At 39.2% G+C, this 15,575-nt stretch overlaps 1 protein-coding gene across 3 annotated transcripts in view; it reads right to left on the bottom strand.

The window, feature by feature from the left end:
* STK32A (serine/threonine kinase 32A) overlaps nucleotides 1-15,575 on the bottom strand; it is a 157,075-nt gene that overhangs the window by 57,167 nt on the left and 84,333 nt on the right. For all 3 annotated transcript variants that reach the window (XM_053566321.1, XM_053566320.1, XM_053566319.1), the window contains exon 6: nucleotides 573-610. In XM_053566321.1, the coding sequence (XP_053422296.1) occupies nucleotides 573-610 (38 nt within the window). The remainder of the gene's footprint in view (nucleotides 1-572; nucleotides 611-15,575) is intronic.

Genomic DNA, 15,575 nt, shown 5'->3' with positions numbered 1-15,575 from the left:
ATCACCTTCGTATCTGGGCACTACTCACACTTACTTTATCTTTGTCTTTAAACTGATTGATCTTTCGACTGAGAATTTTCTTAACAGAAAACTTGATATCTGTTCTGTAAATATAAAACCCATCTGTCTTTACAAGAAGGAAATCATAAAAATAGATGCAATGAGAACAAAATAATGTCACTAACTTCTAGGTGGATGCTGCTGCCAGTCAAATGCTCTGAAGCTGCAAGTCTGCTCTGTCTTCATGAAAAAAGAAAAAAGTGATTGTGCGATATTAAACTGAACCAGGCCCAAAACACTATGATGGTTTTCTTGAAGAAATGAAGTAGTGGAAGAAAAATGAGTAGAGAATGACTTTCTCACAAGGTAAATTCAATGTTATTTAAGAGAGAATTCTAGTATGCCCCTGGTACAAATAATAAAGTTCCCCATATTGTCCCTTCTCCTCATAAAATGCACTCAGCTGAATCAAGCAAGACATCTTTTCCACGTGTAACACTCCTCTGCTGGGGATAATCAACCTGTCCTACATTCAGGGCACGTTCATGATTACAAACAAGTTGTTTACTTACCATGTTCATCAAGTAAAATATTGTCAGGTTTCATATCCCTAGGAGAGTAAAAAGAAAAGATAAAGTTGCTTATAATAAAACCAACAAGCTGAACTCGGGTAAAGGAAATGATGCTCAAGAAAGCTAACTAGGATGGAAACAATGTACTAGGCCCACAATACAGTCCCATTCAGTTCTCACAGTCCATCTACAAGACTGTTGCCATTAACATCCCCAATTCCTACACTTGATTTTAGCCAATAAGCCAAGAAGTGATCCCCAATTTCTATTAATAAATCAGAAAACTGAGGTTTAGTTTAAACCAAGGTCACAAAGGTAGTAAATGGAAGAACTGGGCTCTGAATCTGGGTCCCTCACTCAAAGGGATCTTAAATTTCTATACCGTATTATATCTAAGCATGTTGATCTATAGGCTCATACTTTAAATTGCCGTAAAGTAATATTAGTAGTATTAATCATCATTTTCCTGTGTAACTCCAGAGTCACATAGAAGATGTAAACTTTAAGACTCCATCAAATGGGAAAACTATGGTCTATATATGCTTTTATAAGCTTACAAAGTTCAAAGGTAGTTTGTGTTTTAGATGGGGTCTCACTATACTGCCCAGGCTAGAATGCAGTAGCTATTCACAGATGTGATCTCAGCACACTGTAGCCTTGAACTCCGGGACTCAAGTGATCCTCCTGCATTCACTTCCCAAGTGGCAGGTACTACAGGTTCATGAACAACTGAGAATGGCCAGAATTTTTTTTTAGGATGATGTCATAATGCCTCTAATAATTATTCTTCCTAGAGTAGTAAATTAAAGGACCGATGTACAGCATGATGATTATAGTTAATAATCTAAAATTGTGTACTTGAAATTTGCTAAGAGGGATTTCAGGTTATCTTACAACAAAGGAAAAAAATAACTGTAAAAAGATGGAAATGTTCATTTTCTTGGTAGCAGTAATAATTTCACTATATATGTATATCAAAACATCACATTGGACACTCTAATTATATATAATTTTTATTTTAAAATAATTGAAAAACATAAAAAAGTGAAATAAAAACAGACTAATTCACAGGAGAGAGCAAAATCTAATCTTTTCCAATGAAGAGAGTGGTTTTATGGTGAATCCTTAGAGGGAGGACCAACAGAGTTTCAACATCCTCATGAAATGAATATTATGGTAAGCAGTACCTTGCATCAGAGAATAGCATTATAGTTTATAACAACCCTCACTTTCCACCCTCAGCCTTTTACTGCTCTTCCCTAATGTACCATGAAAACCCTTCAGCTTAAATTCACAGAAGCCATTAGGGAAGAAAGTCTGAAACAGATTTTGGGAACACATCTTCAGGTAGTCAAGTGGCTTTCATGTTGCTAGAGTAAAGTGATCTTAGTCTTTGACAAACCGAGACTGTTAGCATTCTCTTTGCATGAAAATATTAAAAAGTAACAAGTCTCTTAAGTATAAACAGAACTAAGTATATGCCACACCCAACATACAGGTACATGGATTATCTCATGAATTTTGAATATCGTCTCATTTTGTTTGTTAGGTTGTCAAAATTAATTCTGGATTCATAGAGTAATCACCTGTATCTCTGGCAAATTTTTCCCTGATACAGGTTTGGTTTGCTGAAAAGGTAGTTAGCATAAGGGAAATTTCACATTGCACGTTTCTGTTGCTAAACTCTTATAGAGTGCCGTGGCGTCACAGCTCACAGCAACCTCAAACTCTTGGGCTTAAGCAATTCTCTTGCCTCAGCCTCCCAAGTAGCTGGGACTATAGGCACCTGCCACAACACCCAGCTATTTTTTGTTGCAGTTATCATTGTTGTTTAGCTGGCCTGGGCTGGGTTCAAACCCGCCAGCCTCAGTGTATGTGGCAGGTGCTGTAACCACTGTGCTACGGGTGACCTTTGATGAATCCCCTAAACCCTTTTGATGAATCCCTTTACTTCAAGAATTATCAAGTCCAAACTCACACAGATGGCATAAAGGCCCTTTCATAATCTGGCTCTGTGTTGCAGACACAGGGAAGCTCATGGGGTCTTCCAAGTGTCCCCTATACCCCTCTCCCCTCCTCACCTCTACACCTGCTGCTGCTATGTCTGAATTCGAGTCTTCCCACCATTGTACTCACACATTCATCCCGACCTGCCTAGCTCAGATGCTGCTTCCTGTAGGAAGCCTTCCCTGATTTTACAATTCTGGGTCAATGTCCTTCCTGTGTATTCTGACTACATGGCATATTTATTCCATCATAACATGTTATTCCAAAATAAACACGTCAATTTATCATATGTTTATTTTTTTCCAATTGGATCATGAACCTGATGTCAAAAGGCTCACAGTGCCTGGTGGTATAAATAAATGAATGACTAAATGTCAAAAAATGACACCCGGAGAAATTCTAGTGCACTCAAGAAGGTTGATCCTAATAGTACATACCAGAGTGTTATGGCACGTCATCAAACACTCCCTGCAGCTGAAAGATAGAGATAAACCAGATGGTAGGCTCTTTCCACAGCTTTCAGATCAGCAACCAGTGAGCGTTAGTGTGTTTGCACAGTAGAAAACAGATCAGAGGAGCCGGCGCTGGAAGGATGGAAGTCGGGAGTGGCCAAGATCAGTACATAGATCTCTTGGCCTGAATTTATGAGAATTTGGAGGGAGAAGTGAATTGCTGTGGATTTGACATTTTATGAGTTTTCTTTTAATCCCCAAACACCATTTTTCTTATTTATCAAATCCATACATCATTATATTCACTACTTTTCCCAGAAACTACCTTGCAACTTAAAGAATACTATGGAGATTCAAGAGGGAACCAATAGTTTAATGTGATGCTTAGCTTTAATCTTATATTCATTTATTCATCAAATATTCATCTTCTTTGCTAAGTCCCTGGACTAGGACATAGAAAACATAAAGATAAATGAGACATAGTTCCCTCAGGGATGGAGATGAGACAGCTTCATAGGGAACCATGCCAAAAAAGGCGTAAAGCGACAAAGGGGCATTTTTACTACAAATTCAGAGAAAGAATATGAAGAAAAAATTTAAAAGATATATAATAGAGAAAGTGAATTTTAAAACATAAAAATAAATTACATAAGCTTAAATTCTAACTGTGTATGGAGTTTCTCCAAAATGTGATGAGTTAACTTCTTATTTACTACAGGGGAAATTACAAGATGGTAAGATGGTTTATTCCTATACTGGGAGAAAGAAAATGAAAAGAAACCCGATGTGCTTTATTAAAATTTCTGCTGGAACCAGTTGGTGCTTTCCCATTGAGTATTTTAGCACCACTTTCTTACCTTTTCAAGTCTTCTCATGTAAACTTAAATATGAAAAAACTTATTCTTAAATGTTTCTCTGACTTAAGGCAGCCTACAACGTTTAAGTTAGTGGTTTACAAACCTGTATTTGCTTTCAAATCACCTTGAACAAAGTGAGTTCTCTGACCCAGCTCAGTCCTAAGGCATCAGACTCTCTGTGGATTGCCCCAGGCATCTGCCCACAGTCAGACAGAATTCTCTAGGGCATTCTGATGTGCAATCATGTTCACAAATACCATCTACTCACTGTCCAAATCTGAACACATCAATCTTATTTTCAAATATGAACCATGGAAAAACTATCTATGAATTAAAGGGTCTTGACAAAATGCAGCATACAGTTCAGCTACAGATTCTTTGGTGAAAACATATAGGAGGTCTTTTATGACCAACATACTCGAGTGATGAGTTCCCGCTCACTTGTTATGTATCCTGTTTGCTGATTTCAGAATCCACATGGAGGTTCCACCCAACATCTTGGCCTCTCAGTTCCTTGACTTACCTCTAAGAATCTTTTCATCTATCCCACACCAACTTTTCCTTACTCCCATTTCCTTCATCAACCCCAATTGTAACCATAGCCCACCCCTGAAATTATATTGACCTCCTGTCCAATATAATTTCCAAAATGACACTGTCACTTTTTCCATCTACATCAAAACTCTCATATCTTCAATTCCCATCCATAGTTCACTGTTAACATTCCTTGTAAGAATCTTTAATTCTCTCGCTTCCTTTAGTAGCTAAACCCAGCTCCCCAAATTCTTCTGATTTGAACTTTGTTGGAGGAAAAGGCATGGTGATATTGACTGTTCTCATTAAATTTGTGGCTATGTATCTCATATAGGCGTCAATGTACCAGGCAACGCTGTGATACTTGCTTTCTCCAAGATGAGTCCTTCTCATGCTGCTTTGCTCCTCAACCCTCTCAACACTCTGGCTTTCTTTCAGATGCTGACTGTATCCCCTATTTCACTAAGATGGAGAACCACTGCTCATGAACTCATCTATCGTCAAGTCTCCTAACATCCTGACTTCTCATTGTCTTCCCCCTAGTTACGTGGTGTGAAGAGTGCCCACACCTGCTGCAGACGCTCTGATGCTGGGGCTCTGAATCCCATTCCCTCTCGCCTGCTCACCGGTTTCCCTCAGGTAAGGGTTCTTGCCTTCTCCTACACCATCTCCTTCTTCCTATGAAAACAGGTCATGATTGAATCCCCTGGAATTACTTATCTTGTCCCAAAGCAACCCCCACTTATTGTCCCATTTTACTATTTTCCTTTACAATAAAACCTCTGGGTTGAGTTATTGATGGAGGTAGAATTAGAAATAGCAAATGCCACTTTCTTCTTAGTATATTCTAACCAGGCTTCCATCCCCTTGGCTCCTTGAAAAGTACACTGCTCAAGTACGCTGCGGACCTCCGCCTTGCCAAACCCGACCGTCACACTGGGATTTGCCATGCTTCTCATTGACCTCTCCTTCCCTTCTGACATACTTTATTTTCATGGCTTCCAAAAAGCCACATGCTCTTGGCTTCTCTCATCCTGCAGAAACTCTTTCTCAGTCTCATGTGCTGTTGTCTTCATTTTTCTTTTTTTTTTTTTGTAGAGACAGAGTCTCACTTTACCGCCCTCGGTAGAGTGCGGTGGCATCACACGGCTCACAGCAACCTCTAACTCTTGGGCTTACGCGATTCTCTTGCCTCAGCCTCCCGAGCAGCTGGGACTACAGGCGCACCTCTAAATGTTGGAATTCTGCAGGTGTCAGTCTCATGCACAACTACACTCTACTCAAATAATTTCACTTTATCCCATGATTTCAAATATTATTTGTATTTCAGAAGATAATACACCAAACTTATGAGGTCAATTAAGTTCCCAAACTCAGAAAGAGTGCTACATACCTCATTGCCAAATATCACTACAGTCACCTTTGAGGTGCTCCCCCTGGGAACCTATTCACTAATGACAATGCCTAGTCTACCCTTTCAAAGTCATTCTGGAATGCTTTTTCTGGACTGGCCATCAGAGCCGCTGTCAACAAGGTATGACAATTAAGTTCATGAACTCATCCTAGAAAAAGTCCTCCGTACCTCATTGCTGAATATCATTATGGACACTAGATAGCCACGAGGAGAACCTCAAAGGTGACCCTCATTGATAGTCAACAATGAGGTATGTAGCATTTTTCCTAGGATGGATTCACAAACATAATTGTCTGACCCATGTATCTCCAGACTGGATCCTGGAATTCCAGATTAGTACATAAAACCAATCATCTAATGGTTCAATTTGTATATCTACCAGCCATTACAAATATATAATAATATACCCTAAATAGACTCTTTAAAATACATCTACACCCTATCCACTGAAAGCAATAAAACTTTCTTAATTCCTGAGCTCCTTACCTAGAGGTATGCCCTACAATTCTCTCATTGTAAAAGTAAAAATCTCAAGACAATTCTTCATTCTTCTCTTTCTCTATTCTTAACATTAATCATTCAGTGACTCTTGATAAATCTACCTTTAAAATATAATTACTAAAAACAGTATGACAGTTTTTTAAATAATTAAACACAGAATTACCATGTGATCCAGCAATTCCACTCTGGGTATATACCCAAAAGCGTTGAAATCAGATGCTTGCACAGATATTTGAATGCCTACGTTCCTGACAGTATTATTCACAATAGCAAAAAGGCGAAAGCAACCTGATTTCCATCTACAGATGAAAGGATAAACAAAATGTGGTACATATGCATGATGGACTATTTCAGTCTTAAAAAGGAATGAAATTCTGGCACATGCTACAAGTGGATGAACCTTGAACATGTTATGCGAAGTGAAAGAAGCTAGACGTGAAAGGACAATTGCTGTATAAACCCAGATGTGTGGGACTCAGAATTCAAACCCACAGAGATAGAATATAGAAGAGTAGTTATGAAAGGAGCAAAACTGACTCTATCTTAGGGGCTCTACAAGCTTCCTTCCCCCAGTTCTTTGCCAGTAACCCTGTGGTTAATACATCTCCTTTAAGGAGAAATGGTCCAACCTTTTTATCCTTAGATATCCTGATTGGCAACTGAGCCTGCAGGTGCAGCTATTTTGTACCCCCAAGAAAATGTAAAGCATTTCTGCCTCTGTAAAATTCTGCTTTGCGCTAGAACACCTTCTCCCTAACCCTAACCCAAATCTACACATAAAAGACTTTCTCCCTTCATACCATACAAAGCAAGTTAGAAAAGTGTAAATTCATTGACACCCCAAACCTAGTTCCTAGAAGAAAATTTGTAGAAAGGTATGAATAGTTTCACAGAACATTTTTCAAGAATGTTTTTAAAACTGAAACTCCAATGCCCAGAACAAGATAAACAGTATGCCAGTTAGCACTATGTTAATAAGTCTCAGATACACAAAAATCAAGTTCCAAAGGGCAAAGTATTTAATTACATTTCACAACGAGCAGCACTGTTGTGATTCAATGAAATATGAAACACAGTTCTCTCCAATTTTACGCAAACCACTTAATTTATTAATTCAATGAACAATGCAATCAAGTTTTCCTTTTCAGCATTTTCTAAGATGTAGAAATAACAAAGCAGTTGCAATAAAGTGTATGAAATATTTAATAAGAATTACGAACATATAACCAAAATAAATTGTGAAAAAAAATAAAAAAGTTTTATCTTTAAACAACCCATTTTTCTAAAATGAAAATAGTCAGCTTTCCAATGGGGAAAATATCTGTGGTTGAAATAAGACTCGCAAGCAGCACTGAAGTTTTTTGCATTGTCTTTGGAATGAAAAGTGATTATTTAACAGAAAACTTAAATTGAACAGCATACACAAACATCATATCGCTTTTTAAGTTGGGGAGGCAGTTATCTAATGATCTGTGTCAAAGCAAATTTGTATTCGTTAATTATCAAAAGACCCACAGTGCAGCCACCTCTTCTTTTAGAGTCTAAACAATCCCTTCTTTAAGCAAAAATCCTGTACTGTCAATTCTTTAAGAGTGTAGTGATCAAAAGGCTTTCCAACTCTTATCACACAAATGAAAACTGTTGCCACTCAATGCGGCGCGACGCTGTATTTCAGTGTTCCACTAACTTGCAACACCAAAAAGGCACTATTATATATATATTTTTTTAAATAGGAAATACTTCTTTTAAAAGACTGACCCTTCTGTAAATACACTGATTTGTAGGAAATGTTGGGGATGTTTAAAACCAAAGCAAGAGGACCATGTAAAAGATAGTTTGTTTTTCATGATATCTCACCAATCTCCCATTTTGTATATTTATGATAATATAATGTGACACATCTTTAGAGCATTTTAACTAAGGAAAGTAACCCTAATTAGAGCCTTTTGTGGCAATAAACAGGACACTGTAAAGCAAATGTTTTCATGACAAGGACACTTACCAACCAGAACCTATTGTGCTCCTCCTGCCCTAGTGTCCCGAATGCCAAAGAAAACAGTATAAAAGGGCAAGGAGTTCCAATTTGCTCCCCTCTGGCAGCTGCACTTGTCCTCTGCATTCGAAATTTTTGTACACAGGCTCCTGCATTTGTAAACATGATATTTTCAATTTTATGTGTAAATTTTATTGTCTACTTTTGGTGACAATGGGAGAGAATCTTTTCCATTAGGTTTAATTTTTTTCCTTCTGAGTTTTTATTGGTGTTCATTTTTCTTTTGGTTTAAAGGATTAGAGAAATCAAATGTATTTTATAAATAAGCAAACTTGTAAACTTTTCTGAACTTTAGTGAAATATTTAGTTCACAGCATAATTTGGAGGTGTGTTCTATGTTTACACAGTAGTTTGGATGTACAATTACTAGTGGCTTTAAACAAAAAAATTACAGTGTTAAGTGAAATATAATTCCTGGCTTTGTACTCCAAATGGTCAAAGCACCAATGATGAAAATTCCATTAAGGAACTTTAATTCAAAATTTCTGATAATGATATTCAGTATAGCTAAAGTCAGTGTTAACCCACTGAATGAAAATCTAGGACTGCATGGAAGTAAGCAAACATACACATTTTTAGGTGGAAATACTCACCTTCCCATAAAAACCAAACTATGACGCCTTTTTACTGAATTCTGTGATTGTGTACAGGTGTGGGCCAAGTTAAAAGTAAAACACAGTCATCGATTTTAAGAACACTTGGAAAACAAGAAAATGTATAATTGCTGCTAGTCAGACATTTTGGAAAGAATTTCTGGTGGTGGACAATTTAAAAGTTACTTCCCACCTTTGTAAAACTGCCACGTTAAATTGTTGCACTGGCAGTTCTACACTAGTCCAAACTTCAGAAACCAAACAGGATAAAATGGCTCTTTGCCATTGTGGCTACAACATTGCCAGCAAATACTGCCTAGGCATCATTCAGGAAAGGTTTTTGTTTATAAAGTCTTGAATACTGTTCAATAAACTTGTCACAAAATAAAAAAAAAAAAAAGACTTTCTCCCGAACCCCCACTGTTGTGAGTTCTTTGGGCAGGAGACTGCTTGCAACCCATGAGCAAGAAAAAACCCTACACCCAATTTGACCTCAGTGTGCTGGCATATTCTCTGTAATTCCACTTGCATTCTTGGGCATAACAGTTTGGGGGAGCTGGAGGAAAGGGAAAGGGGTGATTTACTGTTTAACTGATACAGAATTTTAGTTTAAGATAATGAAAACCTTCTGGAGATGGATAGTGGTGATAGCTGCACAACAATATAAATGTTCTTAATGTACTTTCTCACTTAAAACTGGTTAAAATGCTCAATTTCGTTATGTACATTTTACCACAATAAACATAAATACATTAGAAACACAATTACCATTTCCACTGGTACCACCATTACCTCTCAGTTGAAGAACTGTAATAATGTACTATTGCAATATTGTTCTTCCTTTTTCTCTTGTTCCTGGAAAGTATTATGCACATAGCGCCCGGAGTGGGATTCATCATTACCTGTACCTTCCCCACCTAACACTCTCCATGGGCTCCCAACCCACATGGATTAAAATCTAAACCATCCACCTGGCCTTACATGCCCCAGAGGTGGTTCCACTCCTGCCCAGCCCTGAGCCTTGTCCCGTCCTGACTCCCTGCCACATGCGCTGTTCCAGTCACACTAGCCTTCTTTATCTCCTTCATACAGATCATCCCTTCTGCCTGCAATCCTGGTCCCTGGACCTTCCACAGCTCTCTTCGTCTCATTCAGGTCTCAGCTAAAACAACACCTCCTTTGAGCACTTTTCTGACCACATCATCTACAGTATTTCCCTCACCCAATCTGCCATCTTATTTTCAGCACTTATTACCACCTGCTGTATGCTTATTTGTTAAATATATTTCTCCCCTCCCTAGGATGCAAGTTCTAAGAGAAAGGATTTCTTTTCTGTATTATTCAATGCCGTCACCCCTGGGCTCACAAAAGCATCCAGAACAAAGTAAGTGCTTAAGTAAACATTTGTCATAAAAATGAATGAATCTCAGTCCGTTGGCTTCTCAAATTCCTGTAAGACTAAGATCTATATTTCTGTTTCCCCTAAGAAGACAATACAATCAGAAAAATAAATATTGGGTACAGGCGATTGCACTAACGTACACAGCTATGATTTAACAATAAAAAGAAAAAAAAAAGAAAGTTGTCACAAAAAAAAGAAAAGAAAAAGAAATAAAAAAAAAAGAAAAACACCCAAGACCAAAAAACTGACAACCCTTCTGTGCCAGATGCACTGTATGACCAGCTGGCAATTTTTAGTTAAATGTATGAGTGTGTACTAGAGTAAGAGCATTAAAAAGGTGATTTCTGCACAGTTTGAGCCTATGATTTCAGAAAGACTATGGAATTTAGGGTGTATGGCAATTCTAGGGACAGACACTTTCTGTCGAAATTCTTCATTGCATCTTGATTCGACAGAATAGAAAAGGATATGTCCTACTGCTGAATCAGCTGATTCCAACTGTGAGAACTGTAAACAGCAGGCTGGAAATACAATGCTCCCAGTGGCAGGATCCAGGGCAGAACTGATAGGTCTGCTGTTCTCACTTGAATGACTTTACAAGACATTAGCAGAGCTTAATAGGCTAATTACATCTCTCTATTGTGCCTGGCCTGGAATCAAATTGCTCACTCTGCAATTCAATATGAAGTCTATGAAAATGGCAAACAAGGAAATCAGCCTATCCAAACCCAAATCAACCCCTTCCCTGTCCATTATTCTTTGCAACATGACTTTTTCTCAGAATGGGACATCAGTAAGTTCTTGAGAGGGTAAAAACACCATACATATAATTGTATACTATATTATTGTGTCACACAAACTCTATTAATCACCAAAACAGATCCATGTTGAGAAAAGAGAGGTATGGGAGTGAGAGGGTGTGAGAGGAAATTATAAGTAAAAATCATAGTTTGGAACAGAAGGTAGAGGTAAAAAGTTGCCAGTGAAGAGGATACCTGGAAAAAGTGAGGTCTAAAGAAAGAGGTCTTCTCAAGGAGACCCCCAGGACACAGCTGTGAGGTCCTCCCCATGGTGACTCAGCTCTTAGGAATTTGTAGAAACTTAATGTCCTGGGACCTAACCCTTGCTTCTGTTTCTGTAAAACCCTGAGCCCACCTTCTCCAGCTCCATTCAAACTGACCAATGAGAAGGGTCCCTGTGGACAAAGCGCCCTTGACTGGAGATAAAAGGGAAAAGACAGAGCCAGTCTGGGAGCTTGGCCATTTTTGGACTCTAGTCCGTGGTTCACCCGCCGAAATAAAGCCCTTCCTCTGTATCTTAGTGTTCTTTCTCTCCACCGGGCCTCATCTTCCTGCAACAATAGAGCCATTGTGAGGAATAAAAAATACATGTCTGTCAAGTGCCTGCCACTTACTCTCTTTCTTTACAACTGACTGCTGCTTTTGCTCAACTCCAGCTTGTCTCAGGGTTTGTTCAAGGGGGTTACAGAAGCCATTAAGGAGAGATCAAGTAAAGGGACTGTGGGCTTTCAGGCACTGTAATGAATGCTGCTACTGCTTAAAAAAAAATGATGGGCGGCGCCTGTGGCTCAAGGATTAGGGCGCCGGCCCCATCCATATACCGGAGGTGGTAGGTTCAAACCCAGCCCCGGTCAAAAACTGCAAAAAAAAAAAAAAAAAAAAATTGTTTGCACATATTTGCACATTCATTTCAGGTGGAACTACCTTTTCAGAAATAGTATTGTTTTCATTTGTCATCCAAATACATAATCCATGTGCTTGCTTCAGCAGCACATATACCAAATATACAGATCCAATTCCATTATCTTTTAATAAATAAGATAAATTCTAACTCATATATATAGTGAAATGATGATGGTAGGGATTTTACCATCAATGAAAATGTCAGTTGGCATGTCTTTACAAATTTATATTCCTCTCCCCCGTGTATCACCCAAGATACAGGCACACCTGACATCAACTTTTGTGCCCTCCCCTTTCCTCTCTCGTGTCTTCTCCACAGCCTCTGAATTTCTTCTCACTTGTCTACAACAATTTAGCTTATATACCCATCCAGAAAAACAAAGCTAGGCTATTAGAGCTCCATGTCAGGTTCTCACTCTTCTCCAACCCTCTACAGTCCGGAGAGGTAGTCAGCCAGCAAAAATATGCTGCTTTGATCCTGCAGGGAGGAGCAGTAGGGGGTGGATGTTGAATCGTCATCAGGAGAGACCAGTCAAAGGAGTTACAAAGAAAGCTTACATCAAGGTATGAGAAAGCACGTAACAGTCACAGATTTCCAACACTGGCATGAACTATCTTCAAATCTGCTCTGTTGCAAAGATGTGACACAGATGTCACAAACACTTGGCAGCAAAAGATGCAAGTGAGGAGGGCGTTGAAGAGACCAACCTGACCAGCTGACCTTTAAAAGCCTTTGAGCACTGACCCAAGCCTTGTTCCAAAGGAACATCCTGAACGCCAGTTCTTGCCACCGAATTTATCATTTGGATAAAGCAGCAGCATCCACATTTTACTACTAAAGAAATAATGACTTAGGAGTGTTCACTTGCTTATAATCACACAGCTCATAAATTTCACTCACTTGGCTGTTTTAAATACGATGGCAACTAGGTTCCAACCTCCGAGCCAACTCTTTTTAATTGGTAAGGTCTGCCTGTGTGGAGCAGGAGAGCCTCTATGTTTAAGGGGAAAGAGGGCCATGACTTATCAGCAGTTCCTGCCGTGGACACAGGAAAAGACATTTGAGGAGCATTACCAAAATTTTCTGAAACTGCTGTGTCTCCTCTGAGCAATGAGAATGGTTAAACCATGTATTGCTCATGCTGTGGCCAGCATGTGATAGGCCCCCGATAGACAACATAACTTTTATTCCTCACAGTGGCTCTATGATACAGATATTATGCACGTACATACATTTTTGCAGATGAGGAAGGGGTAACTCAGGGAGTTTAAATTACTTGGTCTATGAATACATGACAACAAACAGGCAGAGCTGGGATTATGATCAAATATCGCAAGGGGCAACCTTAGTTTATATCTCAAATGCTTATACTTTACATCCCCTAAAGAGAAGAATGCCTTCATATACTCAGAGGAACTGCGGTGTGGGTCAAATTGGTCTGCAGCAAGTTTGATTTTTTTTCATAATTTTCTATTGTATATCTGAAAATCATGTAGATTTGCACTCTAACATACCCATGTTTCATTCAATATAAAAGTAAAGTTCTAAATCTGTTTTTCTAGAACAGACAATCATGCTCAATCCAACATTACAGATTCCAAAGAGTACAACAGATACTCCAGTTGGAGAAGCTCACCAGTATACTAGAATCCCAGCAACTTGAGATTTGTTTTTTAATCATCATGCCATCTTCAGAGGCAGAATGTTGATATCACAAGGCTTCCCCCTCACGGTTTGTCATTAGTCAACGCTCATTTGTTACCATTGTTTCCTTTGATTCATATTCACACAGATGGAAATCTGAGTCACACTTAATGTATTTTGCAACCAAGGAAGCAGAGATACAGCGTGTTAGAGACCTGCACCAAATCACACAGCCACAGGGACCAGAGTGAACTCAAGTCTCCTGAGTCCGTCACTAAACTCCAGGATAGTTTAAATAAGGAAATGTACTAGTTAGAGTAAGGAAAGGAGGCTACAAATTAGGAGGAACTGCATCTGGCTAACTTTTAAATTTTTTATAGAGATGGGCTCTTATTATATCGCCCAGCTGGTCTCAAACTCCTGGTTTGAAGTGATCCTCCTGCCTTAGCCTCACAAAGTGCTGGAATTACAGATGTGAATGGGCTTTCAAAAAAGCATTAAATGTATTAGTATAAAAAGTATAAAAATGTATAAATAAGGGAAAGGAGTATTTAATTAGAAGTGAAAAGTAATTTGGTTGATTTCAGCTCCAGAACTAAAAGTACCCCCTTGAGCAGCAGGAAAAACAAACTTGTCATCTGAAAATGAAACAAATGAACTCTCCTGGGCATACAGGAATTTTAAAAAGTGAAACTGAAAGAGCATCTGAATCTTTCCAAAGCAGACTGTGAATCTCTGTGTTTTTAGAAGCCCAGAGAGTCCGGGTGCGGTGGCTCATACCTGTAATCTCAGCACTCTGGAGGCTGAGGTTGGGTGGATAGCTTGAGCTCAGGAGTTCGAGACCGGCCTGAGCAATAGCAACACCAAAAATAGAAAAACTGAGCCCAAGAGCTTGAGGTTGCTGTGAGCTAAGAAGCCAAAGCACTCTACTCAGGGTGCCAGAGTGAGACTCTGTCTCAAAAAAAAAAAAAGAAGCCCAGACATGAGAGGTGTCTTTAGATTAGGCACCATGGCTGCCAAAACAAACAGACCAAGTCACAGAATAAAACCAACTAGTGTACACCCTTAGATCTTTTACTATCCTATAAGACACACAAGCTTGTAATACAGTGCCAACATTGATTATGTATCATGTACCAGAAACCATGCTAAGTGTGTTACATATTAATATTACTTTGCTTAACCTTCCACCTACTCCCCCCAAAACACAAGATAAAGTATTATTACCATCCTAATTTTACAGGTAATGAAATGAACTAAAGAGAGATTGGGAAACAGCTACTGAATAGTGGACCCAGGATTTGAACACTGGCTGTATAAATCCAGTAATTCCTTTAATACAGTGATGGGACTGCAGGTGGTTAAGTAATGTGACCATCAAGTCTAAAAGTCAACAACAGAAAGGGACTAGACATGGGAGACCTGATATCAGGGACAACAACATTATGGGAAAAAAATTAAAAATGAGTATGGGACTGAAACAGGGCAGTGGCAGCCCAGACAGCACTGTCTAAGCTTAGCAGAGAACCTATGGTCTCTGCCCCGGGCATGTTGCAGCGGCAGCCAGCAGAGGAACCAGCAGGGTGGTGGGGGGAGGGGGAGAGTTGCAGGAGGCTTCAGTGGCTGGAAGCGCTGGACAACTCAGTTGCTGGACAACTGCTGGGGGGGACACCTCCAAGTTGCCAGCTCAGGAAGCTCTGCGGTGTCTCACCCAGCCTCTGTCTCCCTCCCTTGCACTTGGGCCCCATTACCCAGGTCTGGTCAATTTCATGTAAGATTCCTAAGCCTGGGAATACAAGAATTGTATGCATTCATTTGTTGGGCTATATATATTTGATTTCC

The sequence above is a fragment of the Nycticebus coucang genome, chromosome 17 (genome assembly GCF_027406575.1).
Source record: "Nycticebus coucang isolate mNycCou1 chromosome 17, mNycCou1.pri, whole genome shotgun sequence".
NCBI classification, from domain to species: Eukaryota; Metazoa; Chordata; class Mammalia; order Primates; family Lorisidae; genus Nycticebus; species Nycticebus coucang.
This window is presented reverse-complemented; position numbering and strand designations above follow the sequence as displayed.